Genomic DNA, 21,838 nt, shown 5'->3' on the forward strand with positions numbered 1-21,838 from the left:
AATTGCGCCGTTTTAATAAGTGGATACTGTGGCAAACATTTGGAGGAAATAATTGACTGCAAGTCTCTCCCCACTTCGTTCCAATAGAGCCAGTTCCTTATATGTCTCTTGTCCCTGCTCAAAGACGCTTGCAGCTTCTGTAAGTGGCAGTGGGCTAGGCAGTGCTGGATACCACCTTCCAAGCAGTTAGTATGTTCCAGTTCTTTATAACACAGTCTCTCATCTGGTAGGAGCTCAGTCTTTTCAAATCTTTTAGGCAGGCGTAATCAGCTCTAGCCCTCACTGCAGTCATGCCAAGTTCCGATCCAACTTGTCAATATCCTACTCCTGGTGTGGTCTGACCAAGGTAGAATAGAGCAATACTATGACTTCCCTTGATCTGGACATCATCATCATCATCATCAATAACAACAACAATAATAAAATAAGTTTATTATTTATACCCGCCCATCTAGTTGGGTTTCCTTAGCCACTCTGGGCAGCTTCCAACAAAAGTTTAAAAATACATTAACACATCAGTCATTAAAAACTTCCCCAAACAGGGCTGTCTTCAGATGTCAACCAGACTTCTGTTGATGCAGCCTAGAATAGCATTAGCTCTTTTTTGTTGCTGCATCTCACTGTTGACTCACATTAAGCTTGTGGTCTACTAAAACCCCTAGATTCTTTCACATGCGCTACTGCAAGACAGGTATTCCCATCTCACATTTGTGCAGCTGGTTAATTCTGCCTAAATGCAGAAGCTTACCTTTGTTCCTGTTGAAATTCACTGTGTTATTTTGGGCCCAGTTCTCCAATCTGTTACAGTCATCTTGAATCTTGTATCATCCCATATGAACCTGCCTGGGTTTTGAGATCTTCAGGGGAGTCCCTTCTATCAGTCTGGCCACCCTCACAGGCCTGCTTGGTGGGGGAACAGGAGAGGGCCTTCTCAGTGGCTGCTCCCAAGCATAGTTCAGCAATGGAACAATAAATCATCTGAGGCCAGTGAAGTGAACTCTTTATTCAGTGGAACAATCCACAGCTCCAGCCCGGTGGTCTCAGCAACTCTTTCTAGGAGGTCTTGCCCCAATGAAGCGTTTGCAAGGACTGAAGGTCCCTGCCTTCCCAGTGCCCAGTAGGACTTCTCCTCTCCAGAGTCTTTCCCATGCAGTCTCAGGCTGTGTCTTCACACAACCACTCTCTGCTCTGTCTGTTTCGTTTGTGAGTTTTAGGAAACCGGGGGGGGGGGGGGAGGTGGTTACAGCAGGAGGGAGTGACTCCCTTGCTTCTTCAGCAGCCAGCTTCTCTGTCTCCTGGATCCACTCCTCTCCAGCCCCTGCTTCTGCCTCGGAATATGAACTGTTCTCTGCTGCAGCATGACCCTGCTCACCAAACCCTGTTGCCTCTTCTGCTTTTGACACCTCCTCCAAGTCTGCTCCTTCTCCCTCTGACCACTCACCATTGTCCTATCACCAATCCCCTGGCTCTGAGCCTTCTACCCCTGGGGGTTCCCTAGCAGGTTCCCCGGCTAGTGCCTCCTAGTGCTTCTCTGCATCCAGCCAGCCCATGACATAGAGGGCCTGCCCAATAAGGATTGTAAGGATTCACATTGTACTCTGAACTTTGCTACCATGGTGGTTTAAGGATGATTTTCATACTGCTGTAATTTCCTGTTGCTAGTGCAGTTGTGTGGTGTAGCAGTTAGAATGTCTGACTAGAACATGGGAAAGACCATGGTTCAAATCCTCCCACTCAGCCATAAAACTCCCTGTGTATGACCCTGGTGGCCAGTCATTGCCTCTCAGCCTAACCTACCTCACTAGGTTGTTGTGGTATTGAGGAAGGGGAGAGCCATGTATGCCACCTTGAGCTCCTTGGAGAAAAAGGTGGGATATAAATGCAACAAATATTTATTAATTTAGGGGCCTTGATGCACAAGAGAACTGGGTCTTTACAGCATCTCTTCTCCCTGTTGATCTGCTAGTCAGAGGACTCTTTCGGATCTTGTGTTTCATTGGCTTTCCCCAAGACACTACAGACCTCTTCAGCTGTAAGGTGGCTCAATCATAACCTGACCAAATTTGGAAAGGGAAGAAGAGACATTGCTTTGAATTATGACTGTCTTCGCGTTTGGTCTGAATATGTGCAGAGGGATAAATGTTCAGCCTACAGTCTTTGGAACAGAGAGAGATTGAAAGAGAGAAAGGATGCATTTGGTACCCTCCACTTCAGTCAAAAAGGCTTCCAGAGTGGCTTAGAAACACTCAAAGCAAGACTGCCCAAAGCTTATGATCTCTGTATTAAAAACACACACACACACACACACACACACACACACACACACATCCAAATTCAGGCATCCATTTTGAACAGTTGTTCCTATAGCCCATCTGGCACAGTTCAGGGGTAGGAGGTGCTTCGTGGAGCACCAGAAAAATGGAGAAATGCAAAAGGGGGTGTTTGGTCAAGTTCAGAATACTTGAAAAGTACAAATGGGGAGTTGGGGTGGGGATGCAGCTAATGGTTCACAACTGCTGTAGGTTTTGGGAGAAAGGGCAGCTGTAGATTGAGCAAGAAAGTTGATTTTCTTGAGACCAAGGGGAGAAATAAAGCTTGCAGAATGACACAAGGCTTCCCTGCCTGTTAGGAAGAAAGCAGGCTATCAAACCTGATAAAGGCATGTGCACACGGAGAGCAAGATACTGACATTTTGGGAGAGGGTGAAAAAATAAATGGCTGGTGGGGCTTTTAGAGAAACTGTAGTTGAAACTGTTGGAATTCAGAGAGCAGCAAGCTTTCAGAAGTCAGAAAATAAGACAGAGGGGCTTTAAATAAGGAAATCTGAAGGTTCTGGATGCAAGCTCAAACCTAAGAGTTCTGCAAGGAAACAATGATGTCTACCAATTTGGATGGCTTTAAAGGAGGATTAGGCTAACCCATGGAGGAGAGTGGCTGTTGATGTTTACTCTGCATTTGGGGGCAGCAATGCTTCTGAATCCCAGCTGCTGGAAACATAAGGAGAGGCGACTGCTCTTGTGCTCGAAGCTTGCTTGGTGGTTTCCCATTCGGCCACTGTAAGAACAGGATGCTGGATTAGATAGGCCATTGGCCTGATCCAGCTGGCTCTTCTTATGCTCTTACATTACTATATTTCAGAGCAGGAATGGCTTGCAGATAATAGGCTAATGTTTGAAGGTATTCTTTTTTTTTAATGGTAGAGAACCAGTAGCATGTAAAAAAGCAACATCACAAAAACTATTTGCAGTTTGCACACTCCCTTCACCCCAGGAAAAAAGGGACAACCAGTTATCAGAATTAGAGCTATGTGGAATGAGTTAAGAGTCAGGTTATTAAAGTTTCAATTGCTGCTCAACTTACCGTATTTTTCACTCTACAAGATGTACCCGACCATAAGACGCACCTAGTTTTTAGAGGAGGAAAACAAGAAAAAAAATATTCTGAATCAAATGTTGTACTAAACTATTTAATAAACAACCAAAGGGTTTCATCAGGATATCCTGAACCTTGAAGATATTTATATCACCCCCACCCCACCCCACACACATCCAAGGAAGCTGCTAGGTAGGAGATCAGGACAGACAAAAGGAAGAACTTTGCACAAGATATGGTTAAAAGACAGAACTTGCTACAAGACTGAGCGACAGCTGCTAGCTTGGGTGACTTCAAAAGGGGATTAGACAAGGGGCGCTGCGCAGCTCTCCCTCTCTGCACAGCGCCCCTTCTGCAAAGCAGGAGGAGAAATGGAAGGGGCTCTGTTTATCCTCCCGCTTTGCTGAAGGCGCACTGCACAGCTTTCCCTCTCTGCGCAGCGCCTCTCCAGCGAAGCGAGAGGAGAAACGGAGCCCCTTCAGCGATAGCTGCGCAACCTGCATTCGCACACACATTTCCCCTTACTTTTTAGGAGGAAAAAAGTGTGTCTTTTTAAAAAAATAATTTTTATTAAGTTCCATTTAACAATCCAATCATATCACATTAATTATTCCAAATTATTCCAATACATATCATAAAGTCCAAATATTTTGCCAAATTATAATTTTTTGTTGGGGGTTCCCATGCTTCGAGTTCAGTAAGGGTCCAATCATCTCATATGTCTGCTGCTTTTAGTATTCACCAGTCCGATATTTCAATCTTCTTGTGGGAAAAAGTGCGTCTTATGGGGCGAAAAATACGGTAGATTAATCTTAAGTGGGGCATGAAGAAAGCCTTTGGGCTAGCTGTCAGGAAACCGTCACCTTGTTGCGAGAGATCATCACAGACCTCAGCTCACAGGAAAACATGGTCGCTGACACAGCAGTTGACAGCATCCAGACTCTGCCTGCCTTGGAAGACCTAGATGTCCCTCCCTCCCTTGACAAGCTGATGAACGCCATGGACTCTCCCTTTTTGGAGGTTTTTAAGCAGAGGTTGGATGGTCATCTGTCATGGATGCTTGAGTTGAGATTCCTGCATTGCAGGGAGTTGGACCAGATGACCCTCGGAGTCCCTTCCAACTCTATGATTCTGTGAACTCTCAGGCATGTGGTAAATTCTCAGGATGGGACAGAATCCCAACAAGAGTGCTGAAATTTCATCTCAACTCCTCCCTCATTGTCTACCTGGGTTCTACCATAACCAGCAGCCTCTCCATCGATGCTGAGCTGTATTGGCAAGGCAGCTCTGGCAATGGCTCACCTCTCCAAAAGGGTATCGGAGAATGTGATGCTAACGACCAGTACCTAGATGAAGGTCTACCAGGCTTGCGTGTTGAGCACGCTGCTTTATGGAAGTGAATCGTGGGCAACCTACAAGCGCGATGCCTCAACACCTTCCACATGTGCTACGTCAGGAAGATTTTGCGCATCACATGGCAGGATAGAGTCTCAAACAAACCCACATTCCCAGCAGGTTCGCACTGTCTCAGCAATATCTGTGCTGGCTTGGATATGTCCACAGAATGGAAGATGGCAGGACCCCCAAGGACGTGCTCCATGGGGAGCTTCAAGAACCAGGCCCATAGGCAGACCAACTCTGCATTACAAAGGTGGGCAAATGAAGGTGGGCAACATCAACCCTGCTGTGTGGGAGTCCCTTGCAGACAACCGCAGTGCCTGGAGACAGACTGTCAGGTTGTATAACTACAGCAGTGACCAGAGGAGGAATGACCTCTGGGAGGAGCTCACAGAGAAAAACGCCATGTTGCATCTGCAGCAGCACAGCTGGATGCTTTCATCTGCCCCAGCTGCAACGAAACATGTCTCTCCCGTATCAGTCTCTAGAGCCACAGCAGACGCTGCAACCTTCCAGCAGTTTGACTTCACTCCCAAAGGTGCATTCCTGCATGGTCTCCTGAGACAGACAGATGCCAACAACTAGGGGCAGGACAGCAGGAAGAGGGAGTTTTTGGAAATGTGAATATTTCATACATAACAATAGATAAATGTACGTTAGACTGGGAATTAATATAATGAAGCTGCACATATCACAACTGTAATAATGGTAGAATCAACAGCAGGAAAACAACAAGAGGTTAAGAAGCAGAGGTGGATACATTTACAGAGATTGATGCAGGTTATTTTGATTTACACGCCCAGCAAATAATCTGCTGGAGATTTTGGAAAGTGCCTCGTCTGTCTGCCAGGTCTTTTTGTGTTTGGACACCTTTCCTGGATATCATTGCCCAATTTGACATCCAATGAACCTGAACATTGTAGGATTCAGGTCAGATACAATTATGTGCTTCTTGATGTAGCACATAGGTAAACAGTGGGACTCGCTCCCACGTGGAGCAGTGATGGTTACCAACTTGGACGGCTTTAAAAGAGGATTTGACCAATTCATAGAGGAAAAGGAGGCAATGATCTTTCTCCAAAGCCAGACTGAGTAAAGTGTCTGAATATTAATTGGTGGAAACCATTGGTGGAAACATTGGTCACTGTGAGAACAGGAGGCTAGACTAGATAGGCCACTGGCCTGGTCCAGTAGCTGGGGTCTTCTGATGCTCTTATGGAACCTCCAGACCCAGAGGCAGTCTATCTGGATTCTTGGGTCAATAGGGACCATTTGGCCACAGTGAGCACAGGAACCTAACCCGGATGGGTTGTTGGCCTGATCCAGCAGGCTCTTACACTGTGAGGAGGGCTTGGGCTTAGAAAAAGTAAATCATGGCACCACTCTTTCAAGATCTTAGTGGGTGGCTTTGCATGAAGGCTGGAGGGGACTTGGTCTGCCAACTCTTTCCCATTACATCATTGTGGAAGCCAGGTGGTTGTTTGGAGTCAGGGCCAGCTGGCTGCTATGATGGTGTTAATATTGACACTTTCTAAGAAATAAATCTCCCGGCTCCCCGTCACTTTCTGAGCAGGTCCTTTTTATTGCCAATCAGCAAAGTGCCTGCTGATTCCTCTAAGAGCCCTACTTCCTTGGCTGCCCTTTTTTTTTGTTTCAAAACACTTGGCTGTGCTCTCCCTTCCTGTTGTTATATTGGATTCCTGTAGAGTCTTGAGTTGTACAAGGCAGGGTCACACTCTCTGATGATTAATTACATGGGACAAAGTGTGTTTGATGGCTGTTAATAGTCCTCCTGCCTTTCCTCTGGGCAAATAGCTCCATGTGCTTTCTATCGAGAGACCCTGCTGGGGTTTGTTAAATGTGCTTTGGTTTGGTTGTCCAGTTTGCTACTGCTGCTGCTTCTGGCACCATCAATCCCACTTGACACTAACAAAACATAGAGCTGCAATGGATTAGAAATTCTAGGTGCAAATTCTAGTGTGGCCACTGGGAACCCCCAGACTGGATTGCTGCAATGCACTTTGTGTAGGACTGCCCTTGGGCCTGTTTCAGAAGCTCCAGCTGGTGCAGAGCACTGCAACCAGATTGCTGATGGGAGCTTCTGGCTGAGGGCACGTGACACCATTGTTAAAACAGCTGCACTGCACTGCCCATCTACTACCGAGCCAGGTTGCATTGATTTACAAAGCCCTGAACAACCTAGGTCCAGGGTAAACTTCACCTGAACCTTATAGTATCCCAACTTGATCACTGAGATCATCTGGAAGAACATTGTTGGTTGTTTGCCAAGTTGGTGAGGCTCATTTGGTGACAGTGAGAAGCCAAGCCTTTAGTGTCATGGGCCCAGTCCTGTGGAACTCTCTGCCACTGGAGATTCAGCAGGTACTTTCTGCTTCAACTTTTTAACCACCTGCTGAAAACTTCTATTCCACCAGCTGTGTGCAGTATCCAGAGTGGAGTCTCTTTAGGTCACTGAATGGTGTCTTGTATACCTCCTTCCAGAAACTCCTGGTGCCAAATGTATTGCTTTCCTTTCCTTTGGGCCACATCAGGGGGTCTTGTTGTCCTGGGCAGCCCAGGACCTCCACACACACTGCACAGGCTTGCACCCCAGAGAGGTGACTTTGGTGCTACAAATGCAGCAAAAGCAATATAGGAGGCAGCAGTTACGAGTTATAAGCTCAACCTGATTGGCATAAGATACAAGCAGAAAGTGTGGCCTCAAATCAACACTGTCAGAACAGTCATACCTGAACTTTGTGAATGTTTCTCTGATTCCATTGAACAAGCTGTACTAAGCTGACAGCATCAAAGCAAGGTGGAGCTGCATCAAAGAGGCAACCTACGACATAGGCAGTCAAAGAGAACCACAGATCCACGACTGGCTTGAGGCCAGCATAAAAGACATGGAGCCTTGTTATTGCTGCAAAAGTCTTTTGTGAGCTACCCTGTTGAAAGATGCTTTCTACACTGAGAAAGTGATACCCAGTGAGTTGCCAGACAATGTGCCAACGACTAAAGCTGCCTTGGAGTGTTCAACTCACTGCTGACAGCGGCAGCACTCACCAAATATATGAAGGCTTGAACAAAGCCTTTGGACCAACAATCAAGAAAACTCTTCCCTCGTCTTGCAGGAGAGACTGAAGCCAATAGCAATGAAGGCAATGAAGAATACATCCTTTCACATTGGGTTACCAGCATTTGTTTTTAACGTCTTTCCTTTTAATTTCTTATGCTTCCCTTGTATGTTTTTATCTTATTTTTACTGTTGTAAACTGCCCTGATATATTATTGTGATACGGTGGGATCTAAATATTTATAAGTAAGTAAATAAATAACCCAGGGTGGTGGTAGTAGAGAGATGCACCTGGCCTTTGGAGAGCCCCAGGTGGTTCCGCTGCTCACACTTTTGAGCCATTCTTCCCCTCACCCGCAGTGGAAATTTGGGGGTGCCACTTTCTCCATTAAATACTGTATTTTGCACTTCCACAAAAATGTTGTGGTCGCTTGGATGAATCTCATCACGGGGACCGTGTTCTGGATATTCTCTGTGCTTCCCCTTGGCCTTCTTTCAATACCAAAAGGAATTCATTTGTCATTGGGAACAATAAAATGAAAATAACAAGGAGAGCAAATTTCAAGTGGAACACCAGGGGAAGGTGGTGTAACATTGCGGTTTTCTCAGACTGTTGAGCCTGAAATTTTTTAATTGCTTCCCTTCACGGAACAAGAAGTTACAAACGGTGGTTTCCTGGTCTGTTTTCTAAACCTTTTATTATTATTTTTTGCCTCTTCTCTTTTCCTCTCTCCAGACCCGAAGTGCCCAGGGGATGTGGACTTCCAAAATAGTGACTGGGACATCAAGACAATTACAAGCTCATTGAAGTTCTACCTCAGGTAGGTTCTTCTTTCTCAGTTTCTGCTTTCTAAAATATCTGACCTTTATCTAGCTAATCTGCACAGAGTGGGTGGACAGAGGGCATGGAGCTGGTTAAAAACAGCTTTCCTGTGTTTCACTGCACTTGTCTTATCCTGTGAGCACTGCCTTAGACGGCTGCTCCATTTGCCCAATTCTCTCCACTCAAGGTGTCAGTGGAAATCTTTCCCAGCTATGCTCACCTGAAGCTGAGGAAGTGACCGAGGTCCTTCTGCATGCAGAACAGGAGCTCTTCCACTGAGCTGTGTCCCTGTCCATGAAACAAGGAAACTTCAACTCATATCACCAGGGCCTTGGACATAGAGTGGTCTTGATGGAATTTATTGAGATTTTTTAAAACAACAACAACAACAACAACATACAAATTGTTCCAGATTGCGTAGAGCACAGCTGTGCCTCCCTGTTTCCTATGGAACTTATGCATTGAACTCTCTCTTTCTTCCCCCACCCACAGGAATCTCTCTGAACCTGTCATGACGTATAAGCTTCACAAAGAATTGATCTTAGCTGCCAGTAAGTGCCTGGGAGCAGGGTGGTGGCGAGCTGCTATTAAGAGTAGTTTTCTGAAGGGTGTGAGCTCATTTGCCTGATGAGGACAAGGTTCTATTCTCTGGAATGTTAGATCTGTGCTAAGCGCCTTGGAAGAACCACTTTCTCATGTTCTGTAAAGGAGGTGATAGCACATAGAAAACAGGGACATGTGCCTCTTCTCCTCTCATATAAACTAAGGCAGGTCCTACTACTTACCTCCCAAAATGGATATTTCCTCCTCCTCCCAAGTGCCCCCCAAATTTCTTTTTTGTATTGTGTATGCCTACTAAGGAAGATAATAATGCAATAAAATTTGAAACAGTAACAGTTCATTGCACGTGTATCCAAAATCGGATTAAAACTATTGAGTTTAATTCACCAAAATTGATGGACTTGATCCTGTGTTACCTGCTTTTCAAAGTCTAATAGTCAATAGACCTCCGGTGCTTCCCCTGCTGCCCCCTTGCAGGACTACCCACTTTGAGAACCACTGAGCTAGGGCAAGAACAGCAAATCTCACTTGAGGACGTCATGGCCAATGTTTTCCCCCCCTTTGAATTGATTGCTCCATGGACAATCAAAGCAGCACGGTTAATTAACTCTGAAACCTTTCAATTAGGTCGACAGTCCAAATTTGCACAGTATTGTATTACTAGGCCCGGACAACAATTTAATTAAATGAGTGGATAAATCAAGAATCTGGTCATCTTGATTGAACTCCTGCTGGCTGTAATGAGCTCCCTGGTGCTTCCCGTTTTCGGCATCCAACCTCCTCTCCCTGTTTCTCTGTGAATGGTTTCGTGGGTTTGCAAGCTAGCTTGAATCACAGGCTTCCTTAAGCAAGTGCAAGAGAGCCTTCACAACTTACCCTCTCGCATCCTATCCCACGGGTTGAATTAATACAATTTATCTTTGCTTGGTCAGTAAAATGTGTGTAAAATCACATAGTGATCATTAAAAATGATTGCCAAGTACTTGCAAAGTAATATTAATATTTGTTAATTAATTAATTAATTATCATCGCCTGACATTTGCAGAAGGTAAAATTAAAATTCCTTGGTTTTCTGAAAGCCATTTATTTGCTTCTTCATTAAACGTAGACTTAACAAGCTAAATGTTATCCAATTAATAGCAGGTTGTAATCCCTCACACTCAAGAACATATTTTAAAAAACCCCGCACTGAAGAAATTTGCAAAAATTAAGCTTCGCACTGTAGTACCTCATGGTCAGTCTCTATCATTGGGCTCACAAGAGCCCAGCTGATCTGGAGCAGAGGTGTAATGCAGCACAGACTTGCCACAGGTGGTGAAAGGTTGCATTCTGTGCTGAGCTGGGGCAAGTGGAGATCAATGGCCTGTTGCTCTGGGCTTGATTGAAGGACAGAGAGATGTCTAGCCAAGGAGAATCTGCACCCCCCCCCAGTTGCACCCCCCCCAGTTGACATTGTAACGTGAGCCCCATGCTGCCATACAGACAAAATAGCATGGAATCATAGAGTTGGAAGGGACCCAAAGAGTCATCTAATCCAACCCTCTGCAATGCAAGAATCTCAGCTAGATCATACATGACAGCTTAAAAACCTCCACTGCCTCTCACAGGAGTCTGTTCCAGTGTCAAAGCAGCTCTTACTGTCAGAAGATTCTCCTTGGCTCAACAGTGGCCAATCGCAGAGGCATCATGGAGGCCTGTTATCACTCAGCAGGGAGGCTCCAACCTCTGCACCTTGGCTGTGAAGGTGCTTTGGGACAGAGCCAGGACCCTGGGAGAGGACAGTTTCAGTCAATCAATCAATCCCTCTAACCTCCACCAGTTTTAGACTACAACGCCCATCAACCCAGCGTTATGTGGCTGTGCTAGCTGTGGCTGATGGGAGTTGTAGTCCAAAACAGCTGGAGAGCATGGTGTGTATGTGGAGACTCAGAGCTGCATGGGAAAATGCATGCATAAGAGTGAAGGATTCTTCTAGTTTAAATGGTGAGGTGGTAGAAATGGGGCTTTGGAAAGGAATCACAACACTCATCCAGTCCAGCCCCTGGAGGTGCTGGAATCATAGCTAAAGAAACTCTGACAGGTGGCCACCCATCCTCTGCTTAAAAACATCCAAGGAAGGAGAGTCCACCATCTTCCAAGGGAGACAGTTCCACCGTTGAAATGGCTGTTACAGTCAGAAGGTTCTTCCTAATGTTTAGTCAAAATTTCCATTTGAAACCATTGGTTTGAATCCAGCCTTCCGGAGCAGCAGAAGACAAGCTTGCTCCATCTTCCATGGGACAGCCCTTCAGATATTTGAAGATGGTTCTCATCTCACCCCTCAGTCTCTTCCAGGCTAAACAAACAAGGAGGGGGAAACTATATTGAAAATTTACCCGGGCCATCAACAATTCCCTCTTTTAGCAGCCTCTGACTTCTCTGTTCTTCCCAGTTCTTTTTCAAATGCTATGAGCTGTGTCTAAATAAGAAACTGCCTGTGTTTTGAGTTCCACTTATTTCTGCACAAAATCCTCCCTGCCCTCAGCAAGATTTTAGCAAAATCAGTATTGTGACACTGATTTTCATCGCAGCCAAGAGCAGCTGTTGCTCGTTGCAGTTAATATTTTTTATTATTTAATACAATTTGTACACTGCTTGGGTTCCTCCCCCCTAAATGCACCTCAAAGCAGTTTACAAAAAAGATAAAATAGTAAAATTACCAATAAGAAAATTTCAACAGGTAAAAGTAAAAAAATAATAATAATAAATTCAACAACAATAATTTTAAGACTTCCCAAAATGTGAAAAGACGAAAAACAGATTAGAACTCACCCCAGCTTTGTATGAGTGTCAATAGGATGTGGGAAGTAAAAGTAACAGGGTTTGTGTGACTTTGGCCAAAGGTGTGTGAAAAGAAGAATCTAAAAAAAAAAAAGGATAAGGGGTTACGAACAGAACAATATTATGTCATATTTTATAAGATGAGGTACGGATTAAAATAATGGAAAATGGGGACATAATAATTAGAATATAACATTAAGTATGGCTGAAACAATGTTTTGAATTTGCTGAATCTGATTGGAGTAAAGTGGAACACAAAAAAGGGGGATGTGAGGAGGTCAAGACAGAGGGGCATGGAACTTTATAAATTTAAGAAAGAGTGTTTTTCTTTTTTCTGTTTTTCTATTTTTTCTCTTTCCTTTCTTTCCTGTCATATATTTTTGTTTTTCTTGAGCTTTATGTATGGAAATGATACATTTTGAAATGATGAATTCTTTGTTTTGTAAAACTTTAATAAATATGTATTTAAAAAAAAAAAAAAGAACTCACCCCAGCTTTGTAAACATCTAGGTAGAGTTGCCAAAATAAAAATGTTTTAACAGGTGGCGCCTGCCTGATGTCAGTAGATGCTGCCACACTAAAAGATTGAGTTAGTTCGCACGCTTTTTGTTTTGAAAGCAGCAACCCTGGGGGAGCCTGAATCACAATCTGGAAGTGAGGAGAGACAGTGTAACTCCCCCAATTGACGTGTCCTGTTTAAACACACACACAGCAGCTGCTGTTTGCACCAGAAGCGAAGCCTCTGTGTATTTACCTCAAACTGAAAATCTGATTATTTTTTCCTTCCTAGAGTCTGACAACCTGGATTATAGGCTGGGGGCGATCCATTCCCTTGTCTATAAACTCCCTGACAAAAACCGAGAGATGCTAGAAATGATCATCAGGCACCTGGTCCAGTAAGTTGGCGTTTCTATGCAAGATTCCTACTGTAAAGCAGGGGGCTTGGCAGCTGGCGGACTTCTGCTCAACTGTGCCCTGGGCCTGATTCCAGAAGCTCCCTGCAAGTGATCAGGACTCCAGCAAGAGTGATCTATACAAGGGGGTGGGGAGAGAAAAGGAAGGGGTTGGACACAGTGGTTGTTGTTGTTTTTTGTCTCTGGACACACCCACTGCCAGCATTAGGCTCCATCCACAGTTGACATGTGACTTCTGTCAGAGTTGCCTTCCACAGAAGGGTTGCTTGTCAGGATTTTGCCTTCATGGTATGTATGTGTGGTGCAGTGTGGATTGAACTATAGACCCAACAGAGTCTTGGCTATTGGTGATGGCCTAACACATCCTCTCTTCTTCGGGGTTGCCCATGATAGGTACATAATGCCAGCTTGCCCCAACAGCCCTGGTTACCAATAGTTTCCATTTCAGAGTGCTGGGTGTGACCTATAAAGCCTTAAACGGCTCAGGACCCAAATACCCCAAGGGCTGCCTCTCTCCATATGAACTGACCCAAATCCTGCAGTCATCACCTGAGGCCCTCCTTCATGTTCCTCCTCTGCAAGGGTTCTGGAGGGTGGTAACACGAGAACGGGGCCTTTTCAGTGGTGGCACCCCACTTGTGGTATTCTCTCCCCAGGAAGATTGCCGGTGGCAGCAGACTTTTGTCAGGCCTCTGGCTTTTAATTATCTGTGGCCCTTTTGTGCAGGTGTGTTTGAGTTTCAATCCAGTTTTTAAAAATGTGAAGATGTTTTAGATTTTGTTTTTCATGAATGCAGTATTTATTTATTGTTGTAAGCCACTTTGAGTTACTTATATAAAATAAAAAACCAATAAGTTTAGAAAATAATAATAATCTAGAAATGGGAGGCTGTTGCAATTCTGATACGGCAAGGAGGATGTTTGAGAACAAGCCTTTGCTTTCAGAGCAAAAGGGTTTGATTGTTTCCAGACCTCAGGAAAATCAGTTTTAGAAATGTGATTTTTTCTTCTTCTTCTCCAACAAAGCACCACTCTTAAGTGCTTGTCAGAGGAAAATATGTCTGGTTTTGGCAATTTGAAATTTCATTGTGCAATTGCTGGGTGTGATGTAGATTATAATCTCCAGCCTTTTCCTCTTTCTGGTTTCAGTCTTCTGGCATAGATTTCGTTGCAGGCTCCATTGGCCCCAAAGATTTGTTGAAATCCTCCTCCTCCTTCCATATTTTATTGGTTTTGTTAGGACTTACAGACATGGCAAAAAGAAAGAAAACAAAGAATGAAAAAATAAAGATAATAAAGCAGTGGTTCCCAAACATTTCAGGCCCCCTTGGTTCCATAAACTCACGCCAAATGCCCCCCACCCTATAAAAAGCATCATTAAAAATAGTGATTTGCACGACCCACTAGAGAAGATAATAATGCAAATAAGAAGAAGAGGAAGAAGAGTAACAATTGATTGCACATTTATTCAAAACTCAATGAATACTATTTAGTTTAATTAATAACACGGTCTTGAAAGACCTACATTGGCCCCCAGTACGTTTCTGAGCACAATTCAAAGTGTTGGTGCTGCCCTTTAAAGCCCTAAACGGCCTCGGTCCTGTATATATACCTGAAGGAGCGTCTCCACCCCCATCGTTCTGCCCGGACACTGAGGTCTACGCTGAGAGCCTTCTGGCGGTTCACTCGCTGTGAGAAGCCAAGTTATAGGGAACCAGGCAGAGGGCCTTCTCAGTAGTGGCACTCGCCCTGTGGAACACCCTCCCACCAGAGGTCAAAGAGAAAAACTACCAGACTTTTAGAAGACATCTGAAGGCAGCCCTGTTTAGGGAAGCTTTTAATGTTTAATAGACTATTGTATTTTAATATTGTGTTGGAAGACACCCAGAGTGGCTGGGGAAACCCAGCCAGATGGGTGGGGTATAAATAATAATAATAATAATAATAATAATAATAATAATAATAATAATAATTAATTATGGTTCTACAAAGCCTTAGAACAACCAGGCATTTGCATATACTTCCATAGAGCCAAAAAAGCCTGTCTTTCAAGCTCTGCCCTTTAGTTATTTTAAGTTTACGAGATATGTTTCAAGGGGGGCAATTTGCCAAACCCCAGAGTACCAGAAATCCAAATGACTAAGACAGAAGGTCTTTCAGCATTGGGCAATAGAGCCCTGGGCTGCTATTTTCAAGTCCCATTCTGTTTCTGCAAACAGGTTCAAGAGCGCCAGGTGGAAAGATGATGCACTTAGCTCAGGCTCTCGGGCCGGATCAGGGTCCTAAATCTGGCCTTCCCTGCTGCTGCTGGCTCTCTGGCTTCTGGCTCGCCGCCACTACCAGCAACAAGCTAGTGCACGTGGTGAGCACTAAAGACGCAGCCAACTCATGGCGCTGAAAAGGGGGGCAAGGAGACATGCTAAGAGAACCCGCTGCGTGCAGGGGAGAGAGCGCTCCCCATGAGGCAGGCGGCGAGCGGAGTGCTGCGGGGGTCCGAGGTGGTCCAAGGTGGAGCGAGAAATGATGCAGTCAGGAGGCGTTGTGTGCAGGCAGCAGGCAGCACCACCGCCGGGGTCCCTCGCAGCTCAGTCACTGCCCCTCTGGGTCTCCCGCTCGCCACCTGCCTCATGGGGAGCACGTGCTCCCCTTCGCACAGTGGGTTCTCTCAGTGTGTCTCCTTGTCCCCCTTTTTGGTGCAAAAGAGGCATGTTCAACTATGGGGTGGATCTCATTGTGGAGGGATCTGCCTTGTGGGTTGGGGGGATTACCTAGGGGAGCTCTAAGACACAAGGAGGTGGCAGGGGCGGGCACTGCAGGTGTACTTCGAAAACCTGGCATCAGTGGATCAAGTCTATCAGTTTTGTTGAATTAATTAAGCTAAATCATTTTAATTGGGTTTTGCAATTAATCACTAATGTTTTGAATTTTATTGGGCAGGCAATTCTGCTGTGATGCTTTTCATAGGGTAGGGTGCACTGGGGATGAGTTTCTGGAACACAGGGTCCCAGGGCCCTCAAATGAGTTTGGGAGCCACTGAATTGTGATTTAACTGAGACATGTATCCCACATGGGTTTGACATTGCTGGCATTATTATTTTTTTGCCTCTCCCTTTGCTTTTTGCAAATTTATTAAACCACAGCCTCAAGCTGGTTTATGACCAAACCCATTAACATTTGCTTAAAGCATTGGCTTGAACTTTAAAGAAGCAATCAAAATTTCCAACATTACACAAAAGTATCAAAACTGCGCAAGCAAAAGTGCTTGTGTAAAGAAAAGAGAATTAATAACAGGCGGGAGCACAGCAGTAGACACCCACGTATACATCTGAAGGATGTCAAATCTACTTTTTTTGCCAACTTTCTGAAGGTGCACCTGAAATGTCTGCAAGTTTCATTTTTAGAGTTTGCAAGAGTATGTTCTGCCTCCACCGTCAGAGCCAGTATGCCTCTGAATACCAATTAATGGGAATTGCTGGTGGGCAGAGTGCTGCTGTGCTCATGTCCAGCTTGCAGGCTTCCCATTGGGACATCAGGTTGGATGTTCCCAATGTGGGAACAGGATGCTAGACTGGGTGGGCCATTGGCCTAATACAGCAGGCTCTTCTTACGTTTTACCCCATCACACAAAATGAGCTGGAGAGGCTCATTTGATAACAATGGGCATCACTGGGCCAGTGCAGTGGAACACTGTGACTAGAGATTCAGTGGGCACCTTCTGTGCCAACTTTTAAAAGCCTGCTGAAAAGTTATATTCTGCCAGGTGTTTACAGGCAATTAAGAGGACATCCTTCCGCAATGGTTTACTGGTGTTTTTAACTTTTTTAATGCTTTTACTGTATGCTTTTATGTTTTTATTACTGTAAACTTCTTTAATATATTTCTGTTAATGAATAATAATGCAGAAGAATCCCATGATGCTTCACCATAGGGGTGGGGTTGTTTGTTTGTTTGTTTGCTTGCTTGCTTGCCTTCTTGCTTGTTTACTTGAATAGCTATATACCACTAAATCACAAAATAGTTTAGAGCATTAAAAAGATAAAGACCAAACAAAAATGTCACGAAAGAATAAAAACAAGTTTAAAGCAAAAATAAATTAAAAACAGGCATCAATAGCCCATTGTGGGCTATTGTCCTCTTAATTGCCTGCAGAACAGAAAAGGTTTCAGCGGATGTTTTAAAAGTTAGCGCAAAGGAGCCTGCTGAATCTCCAGCGGCAGAGAGTTGACAGGACTGGGCAGCTAACAATAAAGGCTTGGTTTCCTTTTGTGGTCAAATGAACCTTGCCAACCCAGGGAATGACCAGCAACATTCTTGCAGGTTATCTCAGCTTTTGAGTTGTAAGTACTCAGGCAAGGTCCCTAAGGTCATTCAGGGCTTATGAATTAATGCAAGGATTTTGAGCCTGGCTCAGTAGTAGTTGGGCAGCCAGCACATCTTCGGCCAGAAGCTCCCATAAACAGTCTGGCTCACTGGTGGGGGAAGTGGGGTGCAGAGGGCATAACAAACTGGGTGGCGGGGGAGGCAGGGTGATGGCGTCCCCACTGGCTGAATGGAGGAGGAAAGCAGGGAGCAGCTAAGATTTCAAGCATGAGGAGGGCTCCGTGGTTGTTTTATTGCTTGGTTAAAGGGAACGGGGGGGGGGGGGTGCCATGTAGGCTGCTGGGAAGGGAGAGTGAGGAGGCAGAAAGGCTCTCCCTGAGGAAGTCGTCCCTGAGCAGCCTGTGACCTTTTCTGCTTTGTTGTCTGTTCTTTAGTTCATTACGGCCTTAATGCTGTTCTGGGGATCTGAGGAGGCGGTGGAGCAGCCCATCACATTTGGGGGTGGGGGGAGGTGGGAAGAGGGGAGGAGGAGGTCACAGTCTTTCTCCCAGACCCCCAGTGTGGTGGTTCTGCCTCTCCTCTCTAAACACGTGCCAAGGGTTTGGTAGATTACGGTAGCAACCTTCGCCCCAGAGAGAAGGCAGATGGAAAAGTAATATATAAGTAATAATAATCACAACCATAGCATAGGTAGGGGGTACCTGTTGCCATGATTATTCTGGTGGATTTGTAGAAGTCTGAGTTTGCTCGAAGGGAGTCTGCCTTCGTGTGCACAGCAAGTGTTCTGGAACTTGACGCTATGAGTGTTTATACTTCCGTCTCCAGCAATCCCCTCAAGGAGTCTCAGCCCTGGCTGAAATTCTCCAAGACCTGGGGATGCTGCTAAGAAGGGTAATTATTAGTGTGTTTTTATGGGTTTGTCATAGTTTTCTAAAATGTACAGTATGATAGCACAGATCTTCTTGTATTCAGTGAGTTGTATGAGATCCTGCCCCCTGCACTACAAGTCAGCATGTCAGATGCTGCTGCTATTCATAATGTTTATTTTAAAAGTACTTGAGCTCTCCTATTCCAGCCTGGTGTGGCAATACAAGTAAAGCAAAGAGGTGGAGTCTGGGAGTCAAGTTCCTTCCTGCCCCTTCGTTAGCGGGGGACGGGGACAGAAGGGAAATACACTTGTAGCGGAGGGGAGGGCTGTGGCAAGCCAGCAGGGTTCCCAGATGAGGAACAGCAAGAGGGACGGCAAACTCGGTATCGGCCCCAGGTGGCAAAAGCCCTAGCCATGCCACTGATCTGGCTGCAGTACCCTGCCCCAGTTGCATCTTCCGAACCAGGCCCAAGGGCAGCCCCACATAGAGCACATCGCAGCAGTCCAGCTTTGAGGTTACTAATGCACAACATATAGTGGACAGGCTCTCCCTGTCCACGAACAGCTGTACAGTGGTACCTCAGGATGCGAACAGGATCCGTTCCGGAGCCCCGTTTGCATCCCGAATGGAATGTAAGACACGACGGCGCATCTGCGTGTGCGCGGGTCGCGTTTCGCCTCTTCCGCACGTGCGCGTGACGTCATTTTGAGCATCTGCACATGCGCGAGCGGCAAAACCCGGAAGTAATGCGCTCCATTACTTCTGGGTTGCTGCGGAGCACAACTCGAACGTGCTCAACCCGAAGCACGTTCAACTTGAGGTATGACTGTAGTTGGGGAACCAAGCCTTGCGGTTCATGGAATTTCGGCTCCAGAATCCCCGATCAGATGCTCCTCTGATTTCCACCCTAATTTTCTTGCTTTCTTTTCCCTCTCCTGACAGCGTGTGTGAACACAGCCGGGAGAACCTGATGTCTCCATCTAACATGGGGGTCATATTTGGCCCCACACTCATGCGAGCCCAGGAGGACACCGTCGCTGCGATGATGAACATCAAGTTTCAGAACATTGTGGTGGAGATCCTCATTGAGCATTTCCACAAGGTATGGCAGAGCCAACAGTACACCGATTTCTTACTTTTCCCTGCCCCCCCCCCCCAGCAAAGAGCCTCACTTGAGTTAGGATTGAAGTGCTTATCCCTTGTAAAGGGATTTTACAAGGGCTAGGTTGCTTTTCATCAAGAATGATTAAGGCTGCAGCCCTGCCCTGTGGATTTCACCTGACTTGCTTCTGAGTAGACAGGCATGGAGATTGCGCTACATACCTATGGTGGTGGTGGGAGGGGAAGAGTGGCAAAATACTGCCATATACTTTCTAAACAATTATGCATAGGAAGAAACCAGCTAAATAGAGCTTTTAATGTGCTTCATGTTACACAATGAATGTTTATTTCGTGGAAGGCGTGTGGGTGTATTTGTGTGTGAGAAAGTAAATAAAAGCCAAACACAAAGTCCTGAACTTTCCAGAAGGAATGGTTTGTGGTCGATTGGGTAGAGAAATTTTAATTTTCATGCTTCCTAAAGGAAGCATCATTTCTCGTTTGTGGAAGATGCATATTCATCATTTGAGAACTGAGTAAACAGCAGAGATCTGGTGGTGAAATACTGCAGTGGAAGATTTCCCAGGTGGGCCACACTTGGATGTTCTGCCTAGCAATTCTAAGGATGGGGATTATCGGAGATAAAGAGGGTTCCAGTTGCTGTAAACCGCAGGAGGAGGAGAGCGATCTTTTGTGCTCGAATCCTGCTTACTGGTTTCCCACTGGGGCACTGAGCACAGGATGTTGGACTAGATGGGCCATTGCGCCTGATCCAGCTGGCTCTTCTTATGTTCTCGTGGGATTCCATTACCTGAACCCACATTAGCAAAGCAATAAAGCAGTGTAATATCTGACCGATGGAGCCTTCTCTATAATGCTTCAGGAGATTACCACCAGCACCACAGCTTTTTTTATTGACCTGGAAAAGTGGCCTTTAATTAAAAATCCAGTTTAAACAATCCAACTCCCTCCCTCCACCCGCCAAAAAAGGATAAACATTTTTTAAAAGCCCTGTTTAAAATTGAATCTTCACGCAGACATCTTAGACCTGCACTTAAGCTCTCCGGAAATATCTCACAAGCCAGGAGGCCAACAGCTGGTCGCTGCTCCATTTCCCTTTCTGGTGCTGGGAGTCCTCCTTGAAAGAAACTGGAGCAAAGGAGACTGGAGGCAAATAGGGGAGATTGGAAACAAAACTGTGGTTTGGAGAGACTTCTGGTGCATTTTGAATTTTATTTAAAAATTTAGAGAGTTCCAAATCCTTGATTTCAAAATGCCAGGTGTTGAATAATAAACTAGAAAGCATCTTGAAGCCACTCCAAGTCTTCTTCCCCAGTCTGGATTCAGTATATGCAAAGTCTACCTGACCCTGTGCTGTGTAGTGGTTAGAGTGTCAGACTAGGACCTGGGAGAGACCAGGGTTCAAATACCCACTCGGACATGAAGCTCACAGGGTGTGACCTTGGGCCAGGCACAACCTCTTAGTTTAACCTACCTCACAGGGTCATTGTAGGAATTAACTGGGGGGGTGAACCATGTATGCCACCTTGAACTCCTTAGACTAAAAGGTGAGATATAAATACCATAAATGAATAAATTTCTCAGCCCTCAAAGTTTTAACCACTATTTCAAACCTCCTCCCCAAACCTTCTCTTAAGAGATTCTGGCCAGCAGGGGGGGGGGTGAGTGGAACCATATAAAACAAGCCCTTTTTCTAATCTCTGGAATGGTGTCTTTTAATTAAAAGTAAGATGTCTTCTTTCCTGGCCTTTAATTTCTGCAGCGATAAGGTTAAGCTAGTAATGTTTTATTAGGTTTGAGTCTTAAAATGGGTTGGTTGGGTGGGTGTGGAGTGGAAATGTTTCCGTACGCACATAGGCAAACACTTCAAATGAGTTTTCAAGCAGGCATGATATATTATTTATGTGGTGAATTGTGAAGTCTCAAAGGACTGCGGAATTGTTCACTGGGTTGGTGTGTTGTAATTACTGCTTTGACAGCTTTAAACTTGAGTGCTACAGCTAAATTAAAAACTTGATCCCCCTGGAAACAAGTCTTGGCATTACACAAACCCTGCTCTGCAAACTTGAAAGATTAGGTCAATACCACCTGCGCATATGAAAAAAATTAATGTGCTTTTTACTGCCTCATTACATAGTGTGAACCTAGCTGGGGGTAGGAACAGCTTCTTGGAGAGGTTTGTGATTGTGGCTTTTAAATCGAGAGCTATAGTGCTCCGAAATATGGTGTGATCACTGCAGAGAATATACAGTCCCGGGTACAAGCAAGAATTGAGAACTGCATAATTCTATAAACTTCGGTCATGTCTCCTCGTACTTGTCTTTTCTCTCAACTAAAAAGTCACAAAGCTGCAGTCTTTTTTTCATTGGGGGGGGGGAGAGGGGGAGGTAGGAGGAATGGTAATCCCAAATGAGCTCCCATAAGCCTCCAGCAAGGTGAGGAAATGTTCTAGTCCGGCAAAAAGTTTCTTTTTCTTGATCATGCAATGAAAAGAGAGGTGCTTCCTTTCGCAGAACAGTTTGAAAACTCTAAGCCGGTAGTTTTCGAACTGTGCTTTTATTAAACCC

The 21,838-nt window shown here is 45.2% G+C and overlaps 1 protein-coding gene and 1 long non-coding RNA gene across 4 annotated transcripts in view; one reads left to right on the top strand and one right to left on the bottom strand.

Moving 5' to 3' along the window:
• Positions 1–21,838, bottom strand: part of LOC310754565 — a 632,985-nt gene that overhangs the window by 120,972 nt on the left and 490,175 nt on the right. The gene's annotated exons all lie outside the window — the stretch shown is intronic.
• Positions 1–21,838, top strand: part of OPHN1 (oligophrenin 1) — a 125,646-nt gene that overhangs the window by 74,541 nt on the left and 29,267 nt on the right. For all 3 annotated transcript variants that reach the window (XM_083596367.1, XM_083596369.1, XM_083596368.1), the window contains 4 exons: positions 8,583–8,667; positions 9,162–9,220; positions 12,841–12,946; positions 19,095–19,254. In XM_083596367.1, the coding sequence (XP_083452493.1) occupies positions 8,583–8,667; positions 9,162–9,220; positions 12,841–12,946; positions 19,095–19,254 (410 nt within the window). The remainder of the gene's footprint in view (positions 1–8,582; positions 8,668–9,161; positions 9,221–12,840; positions 12,947–19,094; positions 19,255–21,838) is intronic.

Source organism: Podarcis filfolensis (genome assembly GCF_964270895.1).
Source record: "Podarcis filfolensis genome assembly, chromosome: Z".
NCBI classification, from domain to species: Eukaryota; Metazoa; Chordata; class Lepidosauria; order Squamata; family Lacertidae; genus Podarcis; species Podarcis filfolensis.